This window comes from Miniopterus schreibersii (genome assembly GCF_964146895.1).
Source record: "Miniopterus schreibersii genome assembly, chromosome: X".
Taxonomy (NCBI): Eukaryota; Metazoa; Chordata; class Mammalia; order Chiroptera; family Miniopteridae; genus Miniopterus; species Miniopterus schreibersii.
Genome location: NC_138104.1, coordinates 85,638,669 through 85,663,669, shown reverse-complemented (window position 1 = coordinate 85,663,669; position 25,001 = coordinate 85,638,669). Strand labels below are relative to the sequence as shown.

General features: G+C 40.9%; 1 protein-coding gene across 1 annotated transcript in view; it reads right to left on the bottom strand.

The window, feature by feature from the left end:
- Nucleotides 1-24,221, bottom strand: part of TMEM47 (transmembrane protein 47) — a 30,558-nt gene extending 6,337 nt beyond the window's left edge. The window contains exons 1-2 of the mRNA XM_081126617.1: nucleotides 23,590-24,221; nucleotides 7,154-7,294 (exon numbers count right to left, since the gene is read on the bottom strand). Of these exons, the coding sequence (XP_080982743.1) occupies nucleotides 7,154-7,294; nucleotides 23,590-23,815 (367 nt within the window). The 5' untranslated portion in view covers nucleotides 23,816-24,221. The remainder of the gene's footprint in view (nucleotides 1-7,153; nucleotides 7,295-23,589) is intronic.
- Nucleotides 24,222-25,001: the final 780 nt, after the last annotated feature.

Here is a 25,001-nt window from a genome sequence, read left to right as displayed (position 1 = left end):
TCCTTAAGGTTTCTGTATTCCGGTCACTAGTCAAATCATGACTGATCCTGGCAGGATGGACTGACATACGAATGTGACTAGGACTAGTAACCCATTTACTCTTTCAACAAGTTCATTCATTCAATAAATATTTGAATGTTTCTAAAGTGATAACAGTTTAAGGCACTGGGAACAGAAGTGCTACCCTCAGGGGTAGGCGGGCCATTGTAATTAAATACAGAAGACAGCAGGTATCGCTAAGGGACATAAAAATGCAAGTAAACAGGACAGAGGATGCTATACTCTTTCAGACAGCAAGCTGAAGAAGGCCTCTCTGGGGGGGAGTCAACAGAGCACAGGCTTGAGCGAAGTGTGGGGTGCAGGTCGGTATCGTGGGGAGTGAGCGACCTGGGGGGAGGGCACAGGCCGAGCAAAACTCCTGCCGCAGGAGCATCAGCAAGGAGGCTGCGGTTGCAGAGCCGAGAGGAAGGAAGGGACTAGAATGAGATGACAGAAAGGACAGCCAGGGGTCCCTTCAGGATGGACTTGTGAACCATGGTCAGAGGTCTGAGGAGTTCTGAGTAGAGAGTAACTCATCTGAAATAAATTCTAAAAGGGTCATACTGCTTCTTTGGTGAATCAGCCAGTCCCTGGTGTGAGGTGTTTAGCTGGACTGCTTTTAATATTCATTTCAGTATGTTTTATTTAGCAACTATTTGACCCTCATGGTATAATTTAATAACTTAATTCCCCTCTAGTGGAAAAGTGGAAATACAACTCCATTAGGCTCCCCTGGCACGCTCTCCTGAGCGGCTTTTTTAACGATAAAATTTTACCGTGGTGTAGCCAGATGAAAATTACCCTAAAATGCCTGATGCTTGTGAATTATTTTACTCTCTTTGGAATCACTGAGAAAAAAGCATGTAAAAGCAAAATTGAGAAAAAAATATATAATCCTGCACTTGCAAATAATTTTCTCCGTTTAATAAATTACATATATGCACGTAAAAATGCCTCCTTGTCTTTCGTAGATGCTGCAAAGGAAAAAACAAACAAACCTAAAGGGTCAGAACTCAAGAAAATGCTTTACCACTGATCACTGAAACATAACAGGCACTGGCTCTGGTAGTCTCGATGCTCTATGTCAGAGACCACAAAGGTGACATTTTGTAGTATTCTAGAATTCGAAGGGAATTTGAGGTTCATTTGAATCCCCTCCCCACTTCTGAAAAGGGAAACAACAGAACTACTGACCAAATTGTGTGGATAGAAGCATGAAAAGCACTTAAGAGGTACTGACTCTTGTGCTATTGCTAGTTTTCTTTAAGGGATATTTTTTCAATGTTTTCAACACTGAAATATTCAAAACAGTCCACATTGAAATATTCAATATTTTCTTAAAGGAGATATTTCAATGTTTCAACAAACATTTATTGGATGCCCACTGTTTTAGGAGAAGGGAATAAGACAGATTGGACATGGCTCTTGCCCTCTGACATTTCATACTCTGGTGGAGACAGGCACACAGGTCATTGCAAACGAACGTGTTCAACAGTAGTAGCAGAGGTTCGTCCACTTAGAAGCCGTTCATCCCACACTGACTGAGCTCTAACGATATTCCAAGCACCGCTTCTGCCTGGAGAAAGGAGGGAGGGCTTCAGAGAGGAAGCATCATTTGAACTGGCTCTTGAAGGACAGACAGGACTTGGTCAGAAGAGAAAGATGACTTTTAAGAAGCAGCCTGTATGCAGCTGAGAGATATAAGGTGTGCTTACAGAAAATTCACAGAGGCGGACATTCATATGGAGATGTTTAGCTCAGGCTATAAAAGGCTTACTGGTGTTATAAAAACAACAGACTGGTCTCTGCAGGAAAACACCTCAGAGGTTATTTTCATTGCAGAGGCTGTTGGTGCTCTGTCCGTATGGGCCCATCGTCATGACTCCAGCACTTGTCAACCTGACTTGCACTTGTCAATGCCTGCACTTCTTTGCCTGTCTTTTCCTCTGGCCACTCCGGCTACCTTGCCTGAGTTGCAGTGTAGGCCTGGCATTTTGGGAAATGAACACTGCTATCCCCTCCTCAACACCAACAGCCCTTACCAAAGATTCTCAGAATTTGGTTTATAAATACAGTACCCCCATTCGCTAGCCCTTCCAGTGAGATAGCTCTGATGTGTGTGTTCTCTACTGGTTTCCAGATATTTTCCGGGAAGAGTAAGCTCCAGCTGCTTACAGCGAAAACTGGTTTGATAGTGTCTTCTTTCTTGGCTGCCTTTCCTTCCCTTTCTCATGTTCAGTATTCCTTCTCTTCCCTCCCAGATCAAGTACTTGCACTTGATTCCTTGTCTCGGGTTCTGCCTCTGGGGAAACCAAAGGGACAAGTGACAAGTGCAGATTTGTATTGCAGAACTACACTTCGTGTGTTTGTGTGCAAGGCAGACTATACGGCGAAGGACAGGCCCCTAGGAGGCTAGTCAGTGAATGGATACCTGTGTGCAGTGACAACTAAGGTGATGTCAGAGGAAAGGGAGATGAAGGAATGAAAAGACAAAGCTACAAAAGAAAAACTGAATAACCGGATTCTAGGAGAGGGAAAGGAAGGGCTCACATAGTCATTTTAAGTCAGATGTCATCATAGAAACATACAACAAAGTAGGGAAAGTTGAAACTTGAGGACTGAGATCATGGGCTTCGTGAACAGTGACATCCTCAACTAAGGCAATAATGGTGGTATATGAAAAGAGGCTACAGACTTAGAAGATAATTTAAAGACAGAATTGATAGGACTCAGCAGCTGATGCCTAAACATAGCAAGTACATAAAGGAAATGATAATCTGGAGAATAAAAACATTTGCCCATGAAGGGTTACTATGAAGTTATCAACTTCTTCTTTAAAATTTAATCTATAACTGCTAAAAGTCGTACATATGAAATTAATTATTGGCAATGATACTGTCAATTGTTCTGGCCAAAGGGTAGTTTGATCCTGATAAAGATCTGTGAAAAGAACTCCTTTTTAGTTTGAGATTTAAGCTGGACACTAATTTCCTGTCAAAATCTAGAATCCCAATACCTCCAGCCATCTCAACTGTGTTACAGGGCGGTAAGGAGGGCTGCGAAACACAAGCCTCTAATGAGAGATAGCTGAGAGACGTACACAGTTGCAGGACCCTAAAAAAAAAAAAAAATCGTTTCACATCAGGTCATTTACAGGCAGCTTTTTGTAGATGCAAGAAAAGAAACATCATTAATAATACAACAAGTGGGAATTCTGTAATTTAAAATTTGAATTATGAATGACTGGGAATTTTCTGCAATGTGTATTAAAGGCCTTGGAAACAAAGAAAAAAACAATAATCGTAAGTGCCAGTGGGGCAGAAAAAGATCTGTAAAGCCAGACAATAAAAGACCCAGAAAGAGGCAACCCCTCCAGTTTCGCTGAGTCTTAAGTGAGAACTAGATGCCAGGTTTCAGGATCTTATAGTATGTGTCATTGTCAGTCACAAAATAATATGTTGTAGTCAGCTCTACTGGAAATGTGCACGGCTTTCACGATGTGCTATGGGTCAGTTGTGCTGCAATGATCAGTTTGTGGTCTTTATGCCATCTCAGGTTGCTGACTTCCTTCAGGTGTTGCTCCCGAGATGGAGTAACTGGAGTTACAGGATGAACTCCAACTGCAGCACACAACTGGCAGCTGGATTCGAAATCCAAGGCGAATGCTGCTCTTGTTTCTCTAAATGTTGTGGGGACCCAAGGAAAGATGACTCATGAATCCTCACTTGGGTTTTTAAGTCAGATAGGTGTCCTGCATTAAAACCCTGGCTCTGCATCCTACTAGTTGGATAACCCTGGGGAATTACTTAACCTTTCTGAACGTATTTCTTCACTGATAATATGGGGAAAAGAAATACCTAATCTTAAGGTTGTTATATCAGAGATAGAGTATGCTAAGTGTCTGGCAGTGTGACATATGGTAGGTGCTCAGTTAATTATTATTATCAACATTAGAGATAACAGCTTATTCTGAAGTCTAGGCTTCTAGGACCAGTGACAGATATGGAACATGGGACAATGTTTTAGATGGGCCGCAGTGATGGTCAGCTCTAAACTCTTCTAGCAACTATTCAAGCAGGTAACAAGCCCACCCTAAATTAAGGACCTCAAAGAAAAAGAGAAGATTAAAAAAAACAAACACCCTTTCAAATCTGTTTGGCTGGCTTTATAAGACTTAATCATCGGCTTTTAGTTAAAATCAGTTTTATAACTATTACTTTTTGAGCTATTTTGGTCTTAGCTTTCTGGTCACATCAAAGTTGCTGCTTAATAAATTGCAGAGAGAGAAATGGTTTAAGAAGAGAGTTACAGTTAGCTAGCTATTTGCATGCCTTTTCCCCCATCAGAGTGAAAGCCACATATGTTAGTCATCTGTCCATCGTTTATTCAACCAGTTACTGAGAGCCTCAGAGTGCCAGGCACAGCACAGGGTACTGTATTAATGAAGTAAATATGCAGCCCTGGGCAGAGATGTTTCCAAGTGGCAGTGCTATATCTGTTTTGATTTTATGTGTTGTATGTCTCAGCAGAAGAGAATCTTTCTTTGTTGAGAAAGATTATCATTCTCTGTGTGTGTGTGAACACCATGGTAAGGCTTGATAATATTTGGAGAAGGAAACATTTTGAGAAAAGGGGAGAAATCCAGACCATTTTCAAGCAGACTAAGGTGAATAAAAAAGGGAAATGGCCCCAAACTCATATTTTAAAAGGATCACTAAACCGAATTAGAGTGAAACAAGTCAACCACTAAAATAAGTATGTTTATTAAGGAGCAAGCAAAATAAACCACCATGATTTTAGCATTATTTCAAGTAGGCCCAAATCAAGAATAGGTTATTATGTTTAATGAATATCTTTTCCAGAAATCAGCTATAGGCAACTCCTGAATGGCTTTTGCAGATGGAAGAGAGAAACCTTTTTGCGACACGTTTCAATTCCTGGTCAGGGCACATGCTCGGGTTGTGGCTCGATCCCCAGGAGGGGGGCGTGAAGGAGGCAACTGATGGATGTTTCTCTCTCACATAGATGTTTCTCTCTCCCCCCCCTTTCCTTTCTTCTCTCTTTAAAATCAATGAAAAACATATTTAAAAATAAGAGAATAAGTCCAATTAAATTGCAGCATATGTACATTTTTAAAATGTAGCAGTATAATGCTTATTTTATATGTCTCAGTGGGGAGAATAACACATGAATGTTGCTATAGGGATTCTTTTCATTATTTTATAATTTACTAATATTTGTGGTAGCTAGAGCTCAATCAAAACCTGTTTTGACCAAATCCATTACCTTTAACTTCTTTTCATTTACAGTATGTTTTCTGTTGTAACCAGTACTTATTCTCACAAACTTTGCTACAGTTGGAAAAACATACAGAACTTTTTTAGGAAAAAAACTGGAAACTTCCACAGTTACTTTTCTAAGCATGTTTATAATAGGTGCTATAAACAACACCTTTCTTTATAAATTATAAATGCATATGCCATTATGTGGTAAGTTAAAGGCTAAATGGGATAGTAACGGGAGAGCACAATATTAGATATTTATAAGAGAATGTCTACAATATCTCTATACCATCCTAAAATCAGAAATATCTGAGTATTCTAAAAATTATTTAAAACATAATTCTGGTTTTAAAGAATGGTATATCATTTCAGAACAATGTATCAAGAAACTCTATTACAACTGATTAATCACTATGTTAATAAATCCTGGCTGCAAAGACAAAATTATACTACAATTAAAAGATCTAAGTTATTTCATTCAAAAAACAGAAAAAGAGCCATGGTAAATCCATGAGCCAAGAAATAAACTAGAGACTACTGACGGAATCTTTAGGAGAATCTTCATGTTGTATGATGTGATTCACAATAAAGGCCTTTTATTACACAAGATCAAAAAAATATTGATGCTACGGTCACTATCTAAGATTTCAAAATATTTTCTGTAATGGTGTTTTCTATGTTATTAGAAGTCTGGAATAAGTACCCAATAAACAGCTGAATGAATGAGTGAGAGAGTAGTGATGAACCACTAGATCCACCAGTGTAACTAATATGCTATCCTGGGCAAGTCACTTAAGAGATTTGAATTATACATACGTCCCAGTTCTTTCAGCCCTTGAAGAACTCCATTTTTGTTAACACCTACCTTCTGATCAGTCATTGTTATAGGAAGATAGACACTGAACATGAACAGCAGGGGGCAGCAGAACACTTGATTTTATATTTTTAGCTCAACTACCCTTCAAATCCTGAGAAATTTCATCTATTCCCATCTTTAAAAAAATCCACCTAACAGTCTAGATGGTTCTGTCAGTGTCTTCATTATTGACAGTTACAGGGGCTTATTTTGCAGTCTTTAAATCAGGTATGACTGACAGGGTAAACTGAAGGAACCACAAGAATATCGCAGTTTGAGTCAAAAAGAACAATATATTCAAGGCTATTCTTATAAATGAAAATTGAAACACACGAAACAATGTACTGGGCTTTTAGTCTTATAAACTCCCTTTTTAAATAGCTCCCTGACTTTTTGTAAAACTCCATTTTACCTTGGTTGATATTTTAATCACAGAATGCTTCATAAAATGATGGTTGTTAAATTGATGAGTATGCCATTAACCTCATACAATTCAAATGTCTCGTGGTGCAAGTGATACATTATGATTTTTCAGTATAACCATGTTTATGTCCACATAGATTTATACCTTTAAGGGTATGTATATATATTGGAATTTTCTTTTAGTTTCATGTCAGAAAAAATTATGTTGCCTTAAGATCCCCAAGGGGGTAGTAAAAGGAGTGGTGGGGGGGGACTAGATGTGAAGAAAGACTATTTATTGGTAAATACATCTGCTGTAATTCCTAAGGCGACAGCCCCGTCAGGAACTATTATTTATTCACCTTTTAGAAGTTTAGAAATTGCCACTGCGCTCTGTGAAATGCTTAACACACTGAAAACTGATCACATGATAAACCTTCAGCCAATTTATCTTAAAATACAACCAATGTCTCTCCATTTGTATGCAATGCAGCAAATGCATGCTGCTTCTGCATGAGAAGATAGCAGAAAGGTTCACGCAACTTTAATACCGGTTGGAAAAGAATATATTTACCTGCTGCAAAAAGCATCACAGCAACAGGTCTGTAAAAGCGCCTTCGAGATCCCACGCAGATAGAAATCAAACCCACCAGGAATGCAATGAGAATGATGGCAGCGCCACCCAAGAGTAAAGCCAGAGTAGCAATCTGCCAATCTAGAAAGAAAAAAGAAAGACATTGCTTTTAAGCAGTCAGTCCTCAAGGAATCAAGAGAACTATGCTCGGCAGCCTTCACCTTGCTGCGCTAAATGGATGTGAATTTACTGCATGCTAAGCATCCTTCGGGATTTGGAATGTTTTGCAACAAGAATTACTATAAATGTCCTTATTCAGAAAAGTTTCCTATGTTCAGCTCAGCAGTTTTTAGACCAGAGGTTTGCCACGCTTTTCTTCCAAGGATGCTATTTTAAGCATTCATGCTAAATTTGGTGCCCCCTCCATGACCTACTTTCATTATTATTATTATTAAAGTTTCTATTAAGCTACATAAAGCTCACAAATCTCAAGTACAGAGGAGAGAACTTGATGAATTTTAATATATAGTATACACCCAAGTAAATGCCATCCAGATTAAGATATAGAATATTTCCATCGCCCAGAAGGTTCCCTCAGGCCCCTCCTCAGCTAATCATCACCTCCTCACAGGCTACTGATGGTCAGCTACCATATATCACATGGAACATTTTTCCTTTCCTTAAACTGTATGGAAATGGTTTGAACTATTTTATATGCCTGGCTTTTATGTTCTTAATATTCATCCATGTTGCTGCTTGTGGCAGCAAGCAGGCCTTTTTTTTTTTTTTAATTGCTGTTCTTTCTTGGAAAGCCTTTCTTTCTCTGCATGTGCGTGTGCACACACATACACACAGGAAACAAAAGCAAAAACACACAAAAAAACCCACCAAGTTTTTATTTGCTTCCCCCCTCCCCTTCATTACAATGCCCCCCCCCCAGCAAATTAGCATCAGGGGGATTTGCTGTTTTCCCCCCCTTCTTTCATTTTAGTGTAACCTTACTGTTGTATTTATGGCCACAGGGATGGTTTCTGAAACTAGGTGTCCCCAGGGAGCCAAAATCACCTCCAAATGGCTGATCAGCCCCTTTCCCCATTTATGCAAGGAGACGGTAAGCACAGGTTGACCACTTACTATGTGCAGGCCCCTGTAGGCGGACACTTTAAGAGTCTCCCACGCCCTGAGTGAAACATAAACCTCACTGAAATGCATTTGTCATTTCTTATAAAATAAAGATGTACAAACAGTATGACAGAAAACTGGCCCACTTTCCATCCCATAAGAGCAAAATGTTCTCCAAGAACAAGCAAAGTGAATACATGAAAGCACTGGCCAGCTTATTAGGAAGCATCACAGAAAATGATAGTAGGGAGAACATTCTTCAGCAGGGGTTATTTGGAAGTCCCAGGCTGCCTCTTCTGGCTCTCACTTTAATGTACATGCAGGAAATGAAAATGGACTTTAGTCCATGATTAAAATGCAATGTGGTCTATCCAAAGTCAAGAACTCATGAGATTTGCATGCTGCAGGCTGCAATTCTCTCTCCAGAAACTTTCCAACGTGCGCTCTTTGCCACTGGAGTCTAAGAGATGAGTGGAGGAACCTACAATACCCAATATTTTCTTCTTTTATTTAGACTTGAATATCCCTGCCTCAAGGGCCCTCTTGTACATCTAATAAATTCTGGATAATAACTGGCATTAACCTGGAACTTGCACTGTATTCAGGAAACAAACAAACAAACAAACAAGGGGAAAACAGAACAAATCCAGACTTCTTAATACGTAAAGATGAATCACAAGAAAGTGGAGAACATTTCTTCATGCTTTCTATTTGTAACAAAGCCATATAATTTCAAAAGTATATCTGGCTTTCAACTACAGTTTAAAAGCATATCCATACTATGGCTTTTTACTCCATAATAGCATGTAGCTTTGAATTAAAAAAACAGCAACAAAAGAATCTTTATATTTGGAGGTCTCTAAATTTCCTCAAAAAAGTTTATGTACATAGCACAATTATACTGCACTTCAACATAACAGAAATCCTTCTGAAAACTCGTAAGTTGAAATTTCTGAATAATAAATCTAATTTTCATTATATCAAAGTGTTTGGGGTACAAAGAAAATAAAAATCTATCCATCCATTCAGTTCTGGAGACTTTGTTTAAGAGAACCCATGCTGAATACTTTCTAGTTGTACTATTACTTTTATAAAATGATGACTTTCAGCAACTTCCTAGAAATGATTTTAAATAAATAAGAATTGTAAGGTACCTATTTTATTAAATCATGATACAACTAAATATTTACTCATTTAAAAATATCTCAAAAGTACAATATAATGCTTTTTTCTGATAAGCCTGTTTACATGGCCCAATCTGCATAAAATGCTATAAATGTGACTATTTCCACTTTCAACCGAAAATAAACCAGGAATTAATTTCGATCACTTTCTCTCCTTTAAATATCCTCAAAGAATAGCTAAACCACATATATTGGCATTTTGTAAAGATAGACTAAGACAGGAAAAAACTGGCAAACTTTCCCTATAAGGCCAGAGAGTGAATACTTTCGTTTCTGTGAGTCATGATCTCTGTTGCAACTACTCAGCTATGCCACACAGCGTGAAAACAGCCACAGACAACACACAAACAAATGCGCAAAGCAATGTCCCAATAAAACTTTATATACAAAAACAGATGGCGGACTGGTTTTGATCCCCCTAATGTAGTTTGCTGACGCCTGGTCTAGACTTTCTGTACCATTTTAAGTGAACTTTTTTCTAGGTGTAGATCTCTCAGACGATAATAAATTCACAATGAAGTCGATCTGACAAATGATTAATACAGGAGCACAAAGTGATGGTTATCCAATTGAACAAGAGAAAACTGTAAAAAAATCCTAATCTCACATGATGCTGAATTTCCTTAAGATACTACTACTTTATTCCATATGGAACAGCACATAAAATGCAACAGAAGCTACCAGGGGAATAACAGTTATTAAAAGGGTCCAGAACCTAATTAGGAAGGGAACCTCTTAGAGGACAGGAAATAGTTCTAAAAAATAAATGAATACACCGAGGTCTGATTTTCTTCTAAATGTCCTATATTTCTTTTAACTACTGAGGGTTGTGGCCAATGAGAAAGTCACCCTGGACATCAAGTCAAAAAGGCACGTCACCAGCACCACCACCGTGCGAGGCTGCCACCCTTCGCTTTGGTCCACAACTGCAGAGATACCTGCTCACACAGAAAAGTCGTTTTATTTTCCAAGAGAGACTAGAATTGGGCCATGTTTGCCATTGTCATGGCCAGAGGCTGGGGCCCAAACTGAAGTACTGAGGCTTTATCTCTAGCGGACGGTGCCAAGTTCGGGGATTGCTGTCATTATATCCGTTTGGAAGGATTCACTCGGGCAGGCTGCCCAGGACCAAAGCTTTAACTCGCTGAACGGATGAGCTTCGATCAGGGAGCTGAGAGCGCGGGTCGATGTGGCCGCTGCCGTCAAAGAAGCCCGGGGCACTTTTCAAGGTTCAGCAACTATGCATTTTGGAGCTGTGAACATGCTCCTGGTGTTGTGTCTCTTTCAGCAAACATCTAGAATCCATCGAAATATTAGGGCCTGCCTTATGGGTGAGCTGAAGTCAGGGACTATGTAGATTGACCTGATACCATCTCCCTCTTACTGAACAAAATTAGAATATGGGGAATTAACAAAATGAAAAATACTTTTATAGATACCTACTAATGGCCATTAAAATAATAGGCTACGCTTTATGTTTACACAGATATTCACTTATCTACCAAATATAGATTTGAAATAAATATAAAATATTTTGTAATATACTATAGGATGGGCAATTTGCAGTAATATAATAAAGATCAGAAAACTTGTCTCTACACTAATGGTTTTTACATTAGAAGGTTTGCATGCCAGGAATCCTTGCTATCTCATATTCAGTGTTGGCAAAACAAATTAAAATGTCATAAAATTCTTAATTTTCAGCCCCATTTCTTTAAAAAAAATCATCTATTTTAAGTTCTCATAATTGGTGAATTTCTGTATCAATCTTAGTTCCCTAATTTTATAGCCCTCACAGTATTTAGTCAGATAAAGTGTTAAAAGTCCTTAGAGATTTATTACTCTGCATTAATTTTACACATTTCTATAAATGATATACTCATAGTGAAGTGGAGCAGTGACCAGAAACCAGCTCTGCAGAACATCAATAGCTATGGTGGTGTTTTACAAATTGCATGGCTCTGCACAATTAAAGCTGGTCATTGTTCAATGTCAGGCCAGCCGATTTGAAATCTGAGTTTGGTTTCTAAGACCTGAGAGAACAAGTAATCATTAGTTTTGAGGAAGTAATGTATATCCTTCATCCATAAACCGGTGAGGGCTCAAATGGGCTGAGGGGAATGTTTTAGATCCAGAAATCAAACCAGAAAAGAGGGGGTCATAGTATATGTCAGGTTCCACTTAAGAGTGTTTTGGCAAAATTGACACAGTGACGCACTGGAACTGCACCTACAGAAGCCGAGACTCAAGATAAGTGTGTACTTCTCCAGAAAAAAAAGGGGAAAAAAATAACAGGAATGAATATTTATATATTTATATATATAATGTTATACTTTGCCCTGTAGTTACAGAACAAAAATCGGGCAGTCCTCATGTCATAAGGAGGAGGAGAGTTTGCCAGCACAAAATACACCTTTGTGAGGATATTGATTATTTTAAGCTGGTTATTTTTAAGAAACAAAAGACTCAGGAAGAAACTCTGACCTTCCGCCTGACTGCCTAAAAGAATTTAGTTAGAGGAGCTGCCCCAGGAAGCGAGCTAGCATCACAGATAACTGTACTTTAATATGAACCAGTGTGTAGGCCTAGCAAGGCCCGTTGTAGATCAAATCCTACCTCTGTCCCATTGTTAAAGATGATCCAGCAAATATTTGTTTACCAAACATTTGCTTTGCATCTCCATGTGAACTGCCTTCTCCCCTTTGAAGTCCAACCACTACTGTCCTTTCTCCTTAGCTCCAGAATGGCATATAAACCTCAACCGGCCATTTGTCCTAGGGCCCCATATTCTTCTGGAACCCCCCTAAGTAAAAAGGCAATAAATTTGGTTATTTTCAATTTAATTCTTAGGCCAGTCAGAAGAACTAAGAGGGGAAAAGGGGGAAATTTAGATTTGCAGCCCTCCACACCCTACCATAAAATCAAGTCCAAAATGATTATACAACACAGGAACTAAATTCAAATCCTTTTTCAAGGTATTTTTATTAGCTGGCTCTGACCGGAGTTTTCAATGTCTGTAAATGCTTAGTATTCTGCAGAATTGTGCCACTTATTTTACAGTCTAACATGACACAGTTCTGAAATTGCCACTGCATTACGAAAATTATATGGGCTACATTATAACTGCCAAACCAGAGAATTCCCATTCCCTTAGGGAATTCATGGTAAAAATTGACTTCCGATTTTCAGGAAGGGCAAAATCTTAATGATGACACATTTCCCACACTTTTGAGCCAAGGTCAATGTACCACATCAGTACCTAAAGCTTTTCCTCCATCCGTCTCATTTCAAAACCTTTAACTTGTCAAACACTGCCTAATTCATTTATCTGTAGGTGCTGTTTATAAGCTAAGATTAATTCTATTGCATGTAAATTCCTAGCACACAATTGCCACTTCTGGCCAATTAGATATAATTAAAAAGCAATGAAGAAACAGATTTTTAACCTTAAAATTTAACTCCCAGTTTAGGTGGGGTAGTACTTCCCTAAATGTATTCTGTTTTAAGGCAGGATTCTCACTTTTCTATATCACAAATTAAAATATTGATTTTGAATAAATTTTTTAAATCTTCACCCAGGGATATGTTTTTATTGATTTTTGCACAGAGAGAGAAACATCTATCAGTTGCCTCACAAACGCCACCTTTTGGTTTATGGGACGGCTGTCCAACCAACTGAGCCACCTGGCCAGGGTTGATTTTTAATACCTTTTATAATCACATTCAAATCTGACAGACAGGCACTTATGTTTTCACTTCTGAATTCTCCAAAAGAAAATGATATGACCCAAAATGACATCGAGGACTGCAATCAAACTCATTCACTATTCAACCTATCATCTTGACACCACCTTAGAGGCCACCCACAAGCTCTCCCTAATTTATCCACATGAACTAGATCATTTCGCTCAACCCCAGCAAACATTCCAGTTCTTCTAAATACCTTTATTCACATGTAGGCCACATTTTTTAGCAAAACATTTATTTTAGTTATATTGGTAAGAACTCAGAAAGCAAATTCAGTATTGCTAATTCCATTCTGTCATCAGAAATTGGAAGTATTGGGATGGTTATATTTGTTTAAGGAAAAAAAAAGCTCAGTTACAGATTAACATTTCAAACCCATGTTCTCTGAGATATCCATCTCCTCACTGAAGACCGTGTTTTTTCCCCAGCTAGCTCACATTGTCAGAAATTATGGCATTGAATTGTTTTCATCAAATGTAATGTAAGAATTTATTTTGAGGTTAATACTACATACTTCTGAGTTTGGAGAGTAAGGCCATATGCTCATATATGGAGAATGAACCAAAAAGGTGCTGTTATTTTGTGCAAAAGGCACCCCGAAATATTTCTGGAGGTATCAAACTACATAGTTAATTTTTAAAAGTTAGTCTGCATGTGGCAAATGCAGTGGGACACCAAAGCCATTACTAAGGGAGTTTACACTTTGTTTTCTTGGCTACGTTGCATTTTGACCTAAATCCATCAGTGTTGCATTAATTTTCCACTCTTCCACGAGACGGAGACACAAACAAAGGCAGCAAAAAAAAATTAAAAAATCTGGATTGTAATTTCAATAATTAAAATCACTATCTCTTTTTCAAACAACTAGTATCAAAACATTCTTCATGTGCGCACAAATATTTAAGGCAAACAACGCTGCCTTTTATAAAATGACCTATAATATAGACACTATTTGCCGTGTGCTGCACAGTTAATCAAACTGGAAACAGTAGAATTTAGAGTCCTACTCTTTATCCCATTTATGGATTTAAAAAATGTGTTTAAAAGTACAGTCCCAGCCTGATTTTAAGCACATACGTGACCCCAGTAACCATCCAAAATCAGCAATGCAACAAACTCTAATGACCAAAGGGCCGATCGATTTTGCCAAAATTTTGGAAAATTCTGGTTGCCCAAAAGTACAACAGGTTAGTAATTTTCAATCCACGACAACTTTGTCTGAGCCTTTTGACTTGCCTTGTATTGACGTTAGAACAAATACAGTGACATTTTAGCTGGGTCACTGAATTCTATCTTAGAAAATTTGATAGAAATGTAATTTATCATCTAAATACCATAACATATGGAGTTTTTACCCGAAAGAAAGCCACTGTATACAGTGCTTTGCAAAAAGCCTGGCTATTAAAGCGAGTTTCAGTATTTAGACAAAAGGAAAGATGCCATCACTGCTAATGACTGCTGTTTCTTCCCATGTACTATATCAGAAAGCTTTCATCAGCATTCGGTGATAACTAATATTATCTAATGGGTACAGGTATTCCTCAACAGTAATTTCTAATCATAGTATTTCTATAAAGTTAGTTGTGTTGAGTCTGTTACACTGAACATTGTTCTTCTCCATTCTTTGGAAAAAAACCTAAGGAGGTTACAATTTGGAAAACTTGGCTATTTTCAAAAGCAGGAAGATGAAAACCCACGCCAGGGCTAGGAGGGGTGACCTTCCTCTAAGCAACTCAAAAGCTTTTGTGATGGATTTATGGTAGCTCACAATAACCAGAGATGACAAGATGGAAGACAGCCAGCCAGACACCCACAGTTGGTATTAAAACACCCCCTTAGTAAATAAAATAAGTATGAAGGGATAAGATTGGCAAGCCACTGCCCCCACCGGCTCTCTGTTAGCAAGTTTCTTTAAATGAGATCCCTTCTATCCTCCTGCAGAAGTCAAGCTCAAAATGTCCCCCTTTACAGAACTCTGTACATTTATATTATTTCATTAATTTATTTAAAAGAAACTATTTCACCCATCACCTTACTCTGACCACCTAGGGGCACACAGTGCCTGGCATATTGACTGACAGCTGACTTTGCACCAGGATAATGCCTACTCCCTGCTATGAAATCAATGAATGTGTTTCAGTGGAGTTAACTCCTTGGATACCTGTGAGAAGATAGGAAAGAAAGGAGGTTATTTCTCTCTCTCTTTAAGTCACCTAATGGTGCTAGGAATAGACTCCAGGTTGCATTCACAAAGCACTATGGCAGCATTTTGCTGAACGTTTGGTTTAGGGACCTTAAACCATGACAGCAATAAGACCCCCTCTGATAGAAATTTGAGTTCTTTTGTGGTTGTTCCTTTTTATGCACAGAGAACATGTGACTCAGAAGTCCCAGCTTCTATTTATTAGCATCTTTTTGCCTACTATACATATAGTTTTGAAAAGACAGAACCGGTGTTTGTGACATTAGCTTGCAACATGGCTCATTAAAAGATCATTTTTAAACCTCGTAAGTTAATAAGCTGGTAGAGACAAAAACGATCTCCTGGATATTTTTGACCGTGTTCTTTGGGAACCATGGTGCCACATTTTTGTGGGATGTTTTGTTTTGTTTTTAAATGGGAGTCTTTGGTGCCAAAGGCAAGATTAGAGTAGGATACAAAACTGATGATCTACTAGCATATCAAAATCCTACACAAATATAGAAGCAAAAAAGCATAAGGAAAGGTGTCCCTGTCTAATTTTCAAGGGAGATGATCCAATACTTTGACAAGACTGCTAAAGACTTAAATGTTAGTGACTTTGACATGTGAGGATGAAATTCTGCTTAAAAAAATCAGTCTCCTTTGACAAATAAATGTATTTTTTAATAATAAAGCCAGAATGCAGTAATAAGTTGACCTAGTAAAATTTATATCCATTTAATCTATTTAAGAACCTTACATGGCTGGCTTCCATATACTTTTAGATTTATTTTTCAACTTAAAATTAAGCAGCTGTTTTAAAGTATCATGGAGAAACCTAAAGAAATGTCTTTGTTGACTCTTAAGGACCAGTCATGGTAACAATGTAAATTTGATGATAATAAACATCTAAAACTTAACTAACTTATCAACATATGAGTATTTGAAGACTCTAAATTCTGTGTGAAATCAAATTTTGGATGATAATCTTTAAAAAAGGTGGACATTGCCCTGGCTGGGTGGCTTGGTTGGTTGGAGAGTCCTCCCTAGCACCAAAAAGGTTGCAGGTTCGATCCCCAGTCAGGGAACATATGGGAGACAACCGATAGGTGTTACTCTCTCACATTGATGTTTCTCTCTCCCTTTCTCTCTGAAATCAATAAACATATCCTGGGGTGAGGATTTAAAAAAAAAAAAAAAGTAGACATCTATTTCACAAGTAGTCCTTAAGCTCTTCATAAAAAATTCCACACATGACAGTATTCAACAATCCTTCAAACACCAAGAGATATAGTTATCAGAAATATTACAGGAAATTTTGAAAATCCACCTTGCAAAAATACTACAGCTAATTACAATCTCCCTATTGAGTCTTTAACATTGTGCCTTGCCCCATTTTTCTTAATCCATGCAATACATTTGATTGGGCAGGATTCTTTTTAAAATCTTTCCTACTCCAAATGTGCTATGATTCTGCAATTCAATATATGGGCAATTATCAGGCGAAGAATTATGTGGTGTTTTTTTAAAAGCAAACAAAAAAACAACTCTGCAACTCCAATACCTTTCTAGAGCTATAGGACTTGGCTCCTGTCTGGAATTTTAAGATTTTAGTATTTGTGTACAAAGCATCCCATCAGACTCACAAAACTTAAAAAATAGCAAAATTTCATCATGCAACACCAAGTGACAGATTACTGTTCAGATTCTTAATCAGTTTGAGCCTCAGTCATTTGAGATTGTTAATTGAAGATGACCTAAGGTTATACAGAGAGGAAAAAGTTCTCTATTTGTGGACAGGTTAGGTTCTTGTGTTCATTTGATTCTCAATCCAAAGTAACCACCGACAAGTGACTAATTAAAGCCATCTGTTGGTTGAGGGTAGCTTTTGCCCCAGCCAAAAATTATTTATATAATCTATTCAGAGTTCTTAAGGAAAGTAGCTATGTGGTTAGCTGTCTTTGTTCTTCAGAGGCAATAAAGAATGCAGATTTGCAGCTAGACTCCAGTGTCAAAATAAATGCTGTAAACATGGGCCAAAAGCATCTCCTATCCTGCATGCTCTTCTATAATGTGACACTGTTGTTGATGCATCAAGAGGTGGAGTCCAACTGTCCTCCCCTGGAATCTGGGCTGGCCATATGGCCCCTCTGTGATGTTCTAGGCTAGTTCAGATAGAGTCTGTTTCTCTTAGGACCCTGGGTCTGGACAAACACACTCATCCTGTAAGAAGTCCAACTACCCCTAGACCACCGTGGTGGAAAGGTCAGTCCCCACTTAGTCCAGCCCCCCAGCCATTCCCACCAAAGTGTGAAATGAAATGAAACCATTTGGAAGAGGATCCTGTAGTTCCAGATGTTCCAGTGCCCAGACATTCAAGCTCCCCTCAGCTATGGCCCCAGACATCCTGGAGCAGAGACAAGTCATCCTCATTATGACTTATCTGAATTATTGACTCACAGAAGTCATGAGCACAATAAAATAATTATTATTTTACGCCACTAACTTTTGGGGTGGTTTGTTTCCCAGCATTAGTAATTGGAACACTCTTGGATAAATCCTGTCTCTACCACTGATTGAGAACTTCGTAAACTTACAAAAATCCCTGGTTTCTTCAAAAATATATAGGTATAACATCCGCTACTTTGCAAGTTTACTGTGACCTTGGGAATACTTGAGATGTCCAGCATGTAAGAGTACTGAATAAAAGGCAGCTTTTATTTGTGACCATGTATCTACCAGGAGCACTGTTAAATGCCAGGTAATGCATATCAAAATCTAAATTTGAAACTAACAATGGACTTCATTGTTTAATGCAAAGAAAATTTGCCACTTAAGGTGGAAAAAGTCCTTAATTACTGAAAAAACTCCCTTTGGGTTTGTTTTTCTGAATATATAATAAGGAAGAAATATAATCTTAGTGAGCAAGTACTTTTGTATCTTTAATCTTCATAACAAACCATTTGAAGACATTAAGTTGTATGAAATCACATGATTGGTAAGTGGCCAATTTCAGGGCATTTTGAATCCAAAGCCGCATGTATTCTTACAAGACTACTTGACCCTCCTACAAGATTATGCTATAATTTGGCATAGTTCATATAGAAGTTTACTGTGGTATTTAGGTAATGTATTCCAGGGACTTATTTTAAAGCACTGATAATCCTTTTCACTGATATATCTAGTAGCACTGGACGTGTATTATGGTCTCAGAGTGGTCTTACTATTAAACAGAAACTTGAAAGAAATTCCTAAAGTGTACCCCTGACAGCAGGCAAAACCTACTGCTTAAGATATGTTTTTGTTTGTTTTGAAATGTTTTATGAAAGGCCAGGTTTCTCACATACCCATCAAATCCCTTAGCTGACAAAGATTGATCTAAATGGCTCCCTAGAGATTACAATCATTCTATAAATGTGAGCAAAAGAGGAATTAAATTATATCTGCCCATAAATTAAAATGTCCTTTGTAAAAGTCAATTTCAGAAACTTAAAAATCATGTGTTTTTTTAAAATTTATTTTATTTTTTTATCACCATTTATCCACTCTATGCCCTCCCCCCTCCCCGCAATCACCACACTGCCCCAACACTCCCCAAATCTAAGGAGATGTTAAAAGAAAATCAGGAAGATCTTGACATAAGTTATACTTGGTTTTCTCTGGTTTATTGCTTGAGAAAGTTTTGGTGCTAAGTGCTACTCTTTGTATAATGTTTCCGCCCATGTGAGCTGTGTAGGTTAAAAAAACCCAGCATTTAGGCAGTGTCTCAGTGGTTAGAGCGTGCACACCAGAGGGTTGCGGGTTCGATTCCCGGTCAAGGGCATGTACCTGGGTTGCAGGTTCGATCCCTGCCTGCGTGTGGGAGGCAACCATTCGATGTGTCTCTCTCTCATTAATGTTTCTCTCTCTCTCCCCCTCCCTCCCTTCCACTGTCTAAAAATTAATGGAAAAAATATCCTCACTCCTTGAGTGAGGGTTAAAAAAAACAAAACAGCATTTGTTCTACTTATGTTCTTTTGCAGGAAACCAGAAGAGGGTACAACTGTTGTGACCTCCAGGTTTGCTGAGCTATTTGTGAACATGCATCAATATCAACTCATTTTAAGCAGCAAGCTGAACCTTCCCTGGAGTAAACTACACTGTGAGCTTTCCCAAATAAAATGCTGTTTTCCAATTAAGGTATGGATTTAAAATATGCACAGACGATAACTCTCTGAACTCAGAATCAGTGTATCTCAGATTTTCTAAGATTTGCAGGTGTTAAACTTTGGTTTACCTTAAGCTACCAGCCAAGACAGTTTCTTATAATGCCTTTTAAAGTGCATTTTTAGCCCAGCTGGGTGTGGCACAGGGGTTGAGCATCCAGGAGATCGGGGTTCGATTCCTGGTCAGGACACGTGCCCGGGTTGTGGGCTTGGTCCCCAGTGGGGGTCGTGCAGGAGGCAGCCGATCAATGACTCTCTCATCATTGACGTTTCTCTCTCTCTCTCTCCCTTCCTCTCTCTGAAATCAATAAAGATATATATATTTTTAAAGTGCATTTTAATATTACCATTTTAAAAAGTGAACTACATATAAAGCACTCTTAAAAGAATCTCTTGTCAACTGAAAAATAATATTCACATGTTATTAGCCTACAGTGCACTGCCATTTCAAAACTCCAGTGACTCATGTTACAAATGCAGCTATTTTTAGGACAGTGCAGGAATGATGTTAACAATATTCCTTGAAATGCCACTAACTATTTGATCAAGTATTTTGTGGATGGAAAAATGGATACATGCACTTGCTATATCCCAAAATGATTCCCGGTAAAATGTGTTCATTTGGCCATCTGCAGGTCCTTGCTTTTTGCTTAGTCAGTAAATCACACAAACATCAAAAAAACCCAACAATGTGCTTAATATAAAATAGCTACATATTTATGAATCTTAAAGAAGAAACGCACAATCACCTTAGAGGTTATACAGCATGTTTGAAGTCAAGTTCAGAGCAGCAGCACTCTGTGTACACTCGAGCAGTCCTATCTGCATGTAGGATTCTCCTGTAATTGCTATGGCTGTGAAACCCTAGTAACTATATTCCTTTAAAAAGTTATCACAACTAAATGTGACTAAGCAAAAGTCTAAAACATAACTATCGTTTTAAAAATAAGACTAAACATGAATTAAAAGGATTTATTAAAAGCCCAAATCAGCAGTGGGGAAAACTATCCTTAGAAAGAAATTCTATGGCCAGCAGCCATGTGAGTACTCCAGATTCTAAACTTCCTGACAAGCATACTCTATTATTTCTGTTTGTTTGCTTGTTTCCACCACAAATGATAGTCAATTAGCCATTTTCTCATTTGTAATTTTTGGAAAACTTCAATCTTAAGAGAAATGCCTGGACTGTCCTCCATACACTGAATTGGGACACTGGAGAAAAGCATTAGGGCTGATTGACACCCGGATTACTGGTTCCTACTAGAAGTGCTGACGCAACCTTCAATAGACCAGGACACAAAAGGCATGGTTCTGCTTTGGCTCAGAACCATAAAGCAGGCTATAAGCAGCAAACGATGCATATCTGGTACCAAAATTAAAATGCAGCTTTAAAAATAATGGAGGGGAAAGTTTCTGTAGGAATTGGGCCTAAGTAGGACAGATTGCAGGCAGCAGAAACATTCCTGAAATCTCCCTTCTGTAAATACAAGCTGGCCTCTTCACGGCAGTTTTAATTCTAATTAAGACAAAGGTTTTTAATTATGCCCTGAAGATCCTGGTGAAGGGCCTTCCGTAAAACTGTCCTTGCTGGTTCCTGCCGAGGTAATTCATTTTAGAGAGACAATGAAGTGGACCTCTTCACATTTCTCCCTGCTTTCTGCTACTCCAAGCAGCAAACAGACTGAGAAAAGCTGCTGGCCCGTTGGAACACGCAAGAAAAGCACTGCTCCTTTGCCATTCGAGCTTCCCCCTTCGTTTCAAAACACTGGCGGATAGAGGCTTCAAGTGCACAGAGCATTGGAAGAAAACTGATTTTGTAAAGTGGGGAGCATGAGCAATTTCCCATATTGTTTCCTCCCCCCCCCCCCCACCTTGGGGAAGCAAAAATAAACTGCTACTGCATAAAGAAAGCCAACAACTTGTTCCAGATAGCCTCAAAAATACCATCTCTACTCCCCACCGCGCCCCAATCGGCTGACGAAGTATACTTTTTTCTAGGATGAAAACTATTTTGGAAGCAAAATAAAACTAAAGCTGGTTTTCAGGAACCCAAATAGAAGTCAATGCTGGGGTATGAGTTTCAGCAAGAGGGAAGAACAATACCGGGTCGAGGGAAAACATCAGGAACTACCTGCCTCTGCTTTTTACCTTGCCTAGTCCTAGAATCACTACTTTTGCCTTAAGCTCCGGTCTCCCTACTTCCTGGCCTGGAGAGGGGGGAAAAAAGCCAAGATAAATGGGTATGGAGGCAATTAAGGAGAGATTAGCCAGCACTGCATACCGCTCAACAAACGAAGCTGGCTTCTCCCCATACCCCACATTCCTGGCCAAGAGAAAAAGATCCTGGCCTGAAAAGAAAATGGGAGTTGAAGCTGGTTTCTCTAACCTAGCTGAAAAGTCTTTATACAATCAGGGGCTATTATTTCACGAGACAGTGGGAAAGGGGCAAAAGATTCACGTTGCTAAGGAGACACACTAAAGCAGGCATTCCTACATAAATTTCCATTTCTATTGAAGAGGGGAAAGAAAAGATATTTTCTCCAAAGTTTATTTGGATCCCCTGGTTACTGAAGAAAGGCATTTTACCGATTTATTTCATCTTTAGTTGTAAACAACCAACCCTGAAAGAATTAAAAGGCCTAAATGTTGACCTCCTGCTGCCAACCAGTCCCCTCCACAGTGAATTAAACAACAAAGCCGAAACCCTTCAATGGAAATTTTGAGGAAATATCAAAGAAAAAGCCTTTTGTAAACAGAAAATCAAATTTATGGAAGAAACTTAACCAAGTGAACTAATCTCTCGTATAACAAGAGACCAAAGACAAAAGTCAATCAGATTCTCGTGAATGTTGTGCTATTTCAACTTTCTTGGAACTGGGAACGTTTCCAGTAAAGCTTTATAAATAGTTCCAAAGACATTAAACTGGCACGAAAGAATTTAATGAGCTTCTCGGGGGGTGCGCGTAAGTGCGTAAAATCACGGGCAGGTCCTCTCTCTTCCTTCCCCTTTCTCTGTACTGACACCAGCTAAAGACTCACGATTAGCAAGGAAAAGGGGTTGTAGCAAGAAATCGGAAGTTGGCAGATTTCTACTAAGTGCGAAACTGGGGCGCTGGGGAAGGCAACTGGGGATCAAGGAGAGAGTAAAGCAGTAAAGCCCCCATGGGGCTGGCGGCCCCAGTGACCATCTTCTCCACCCACCCTCCATCCTATCCATTTGCAGCTTTCAGTGCTGGCTGAAAAAGGTACGAAGTTCCAGGCTTCTGTGAGTAGTTCAAGAAGAGAAAAGAAAGGAAGGTCTGCAGGAGAGAGGGGGTACTTGGACCGGGAGGGAAGGAAGGGCAACTCACAGCCAAGGGCAGTGTCACCAAAAAAGGAAGGGAAATTAAGCCTGTCTCTCTCGCAACTCTCCACATCCCTCGAAAATGTCAGGAAATAAAGTCCCGACCTAAACTCACTGGGGAAAAGTCAGGTAAAGTGGAGCAGAAGCGGCAGGAACTCGGGCAGTAAGAGGTAAACTCCGGCGCATTCCCGCGGAGAGAGAAGGGCGCAGAGCGCGCCGAAGACCAAGAGAGAGCCCGGGGCATCCCGGTGGAGTTGGGGCGTTTGTGCTTTCTCTTTTTTTAAAGGGGGTGAGGACGCCCTTGCATTTTTAACACAGCCACATGGTTCTCGCCTTAAACGATAACAATTACCCCAAAGAGCTTACAGGTTACTCCAGAGCCGGAGGAATGACCGCGGGAGGAGGGGAGAGGGCGCGGGACGTCGCATTGGGTTTGTTTGGCCACTAGGACCGAGAGGAGGGGAGGGGAGGGGTGGACATCAGGGAAGCGGCTGGGTCCCGAGGATCCGCGAAGGGCCAGGAAGCAGCAGGGCGGACAAGGGTAGGGGACACAGAAGGTGTGGGGGAGAGACGGTGTGGGTCGTGGCAGTGGGGCGCGGGGCGCCGGGCGGTCCGGGGCGGGAGGAAGGGATCGCGGCGCGCCAGGCCCTCACCGCTGCTGAGCGTGGACTCGCAGTGCCAGATGTCCAAGCTGGCGGGTTTCCGGCAGGACTCCCACAGGGACAGGTAGTACTGGTGATCGGCAGTGACCCAGGCCGGGCTCAGTACGGCCCCCAGGTCCAGACACAGCGCCAGGAAGATGCACACCAGCCCGACCAGCTTCAGCGGGGTTAGCACCGACACGCGCACCTCCTCCATGCCGCTGCCCGCCGAAGCCATGCCCCGGACGCCGCAGTCGAGTGGCCGGCCCGCCGGAGGCGAAGACGCCAGGCGGGTCCGGAGAGCCGGGTGCCGGACCTCCCTCCGAAGGGAAACAGCAGCGCCGCTAATGCGCGGGGACTCTCTCCCTCCGGCCTCCGCGCCTCCCGCCGCCGCGAAATTGGTCTGCGGAGGTGTCCGGCCGGGGCGGAGAGGGTCAACGCCGCCGAGCCCGCCGCGGACCTTCGCCACCAGTCCCGCGCCTCGATCTGCCCGCGCCCGCGCCGGCGCCCGCTCCGCCCCAACGCAGGCCGACTCGCTCCGCCCCGGCCCCTCCCCTGGTTGCGGGAGGCGGTGCCGAGTGGGGCGGGGCGGTGGTCCGCACCCGGGCGGTGTCGGGCTCCTGCTCTCCACTCCAGGCGCTAGAAGACTGCGCGCCCCCGCCACGACCCTGGGCGGAGCGCGCGGAGCGGGTCCCTGCGCTCCGTCCCTCGCGCGCAGAGCGCGCAGAGCGAGTCCTCGTCCCGGGTTCCCCGCGCGCCCGGAACCCAGTACCAGCCCCCCAACCCCCACCGGCAATTCTTCGAAGCTGCGGGGCCCCGGGACCCGCCCCTGGCCGAGCGGGCTCCGGGGTCGCCAGGCTTCCCGTCCCCACCCCCCGCCATCACGTGGGTTTCCTTTTCTTAGCCAGCCGTGGTGGGTCCTTTTCTAGAGGGCGTCAGCTGCGGATTCCTAGGTTTCCTGGGCTGCAGCCGTTGGACCAAGGAGAGGTTCTCTCTCTCTCGGTACCGCCGCCACCACCACTAACGCCCGGTCAGTGGTCAATTTCTCATCCTGGGGGGCTTGGAGGAAGGAGGAGAAATGTGACAACAGGTATTTCGTTCTCTAATTTTTCAAACCCGGAACGGACCCAGTCTCGGACCCAGAAATCCACCAGTTTTTCCTATTTCCTAACTTTCCCTCTAAAACTGCCGTCGCTCCCCTTCTCTGGACTCGCCTCCTCTCCCGCCCCCTAGGAAGGGCGATTGCTCGGGGAATGCAGGCACGAAAATGGGATTGGAAGCTCCTGCAAAACGTGCAGTGAGCCTTCCGTGCTCCCCGCTGCTCTGTTCGTCCAGTGGGTGTTGACGAAAACCGTTATTCTTTGAACTTTGCACAATGCCAAGTTGCATCTAAATCCCTCCCTGCGCACAAACCTGTTCTTGTA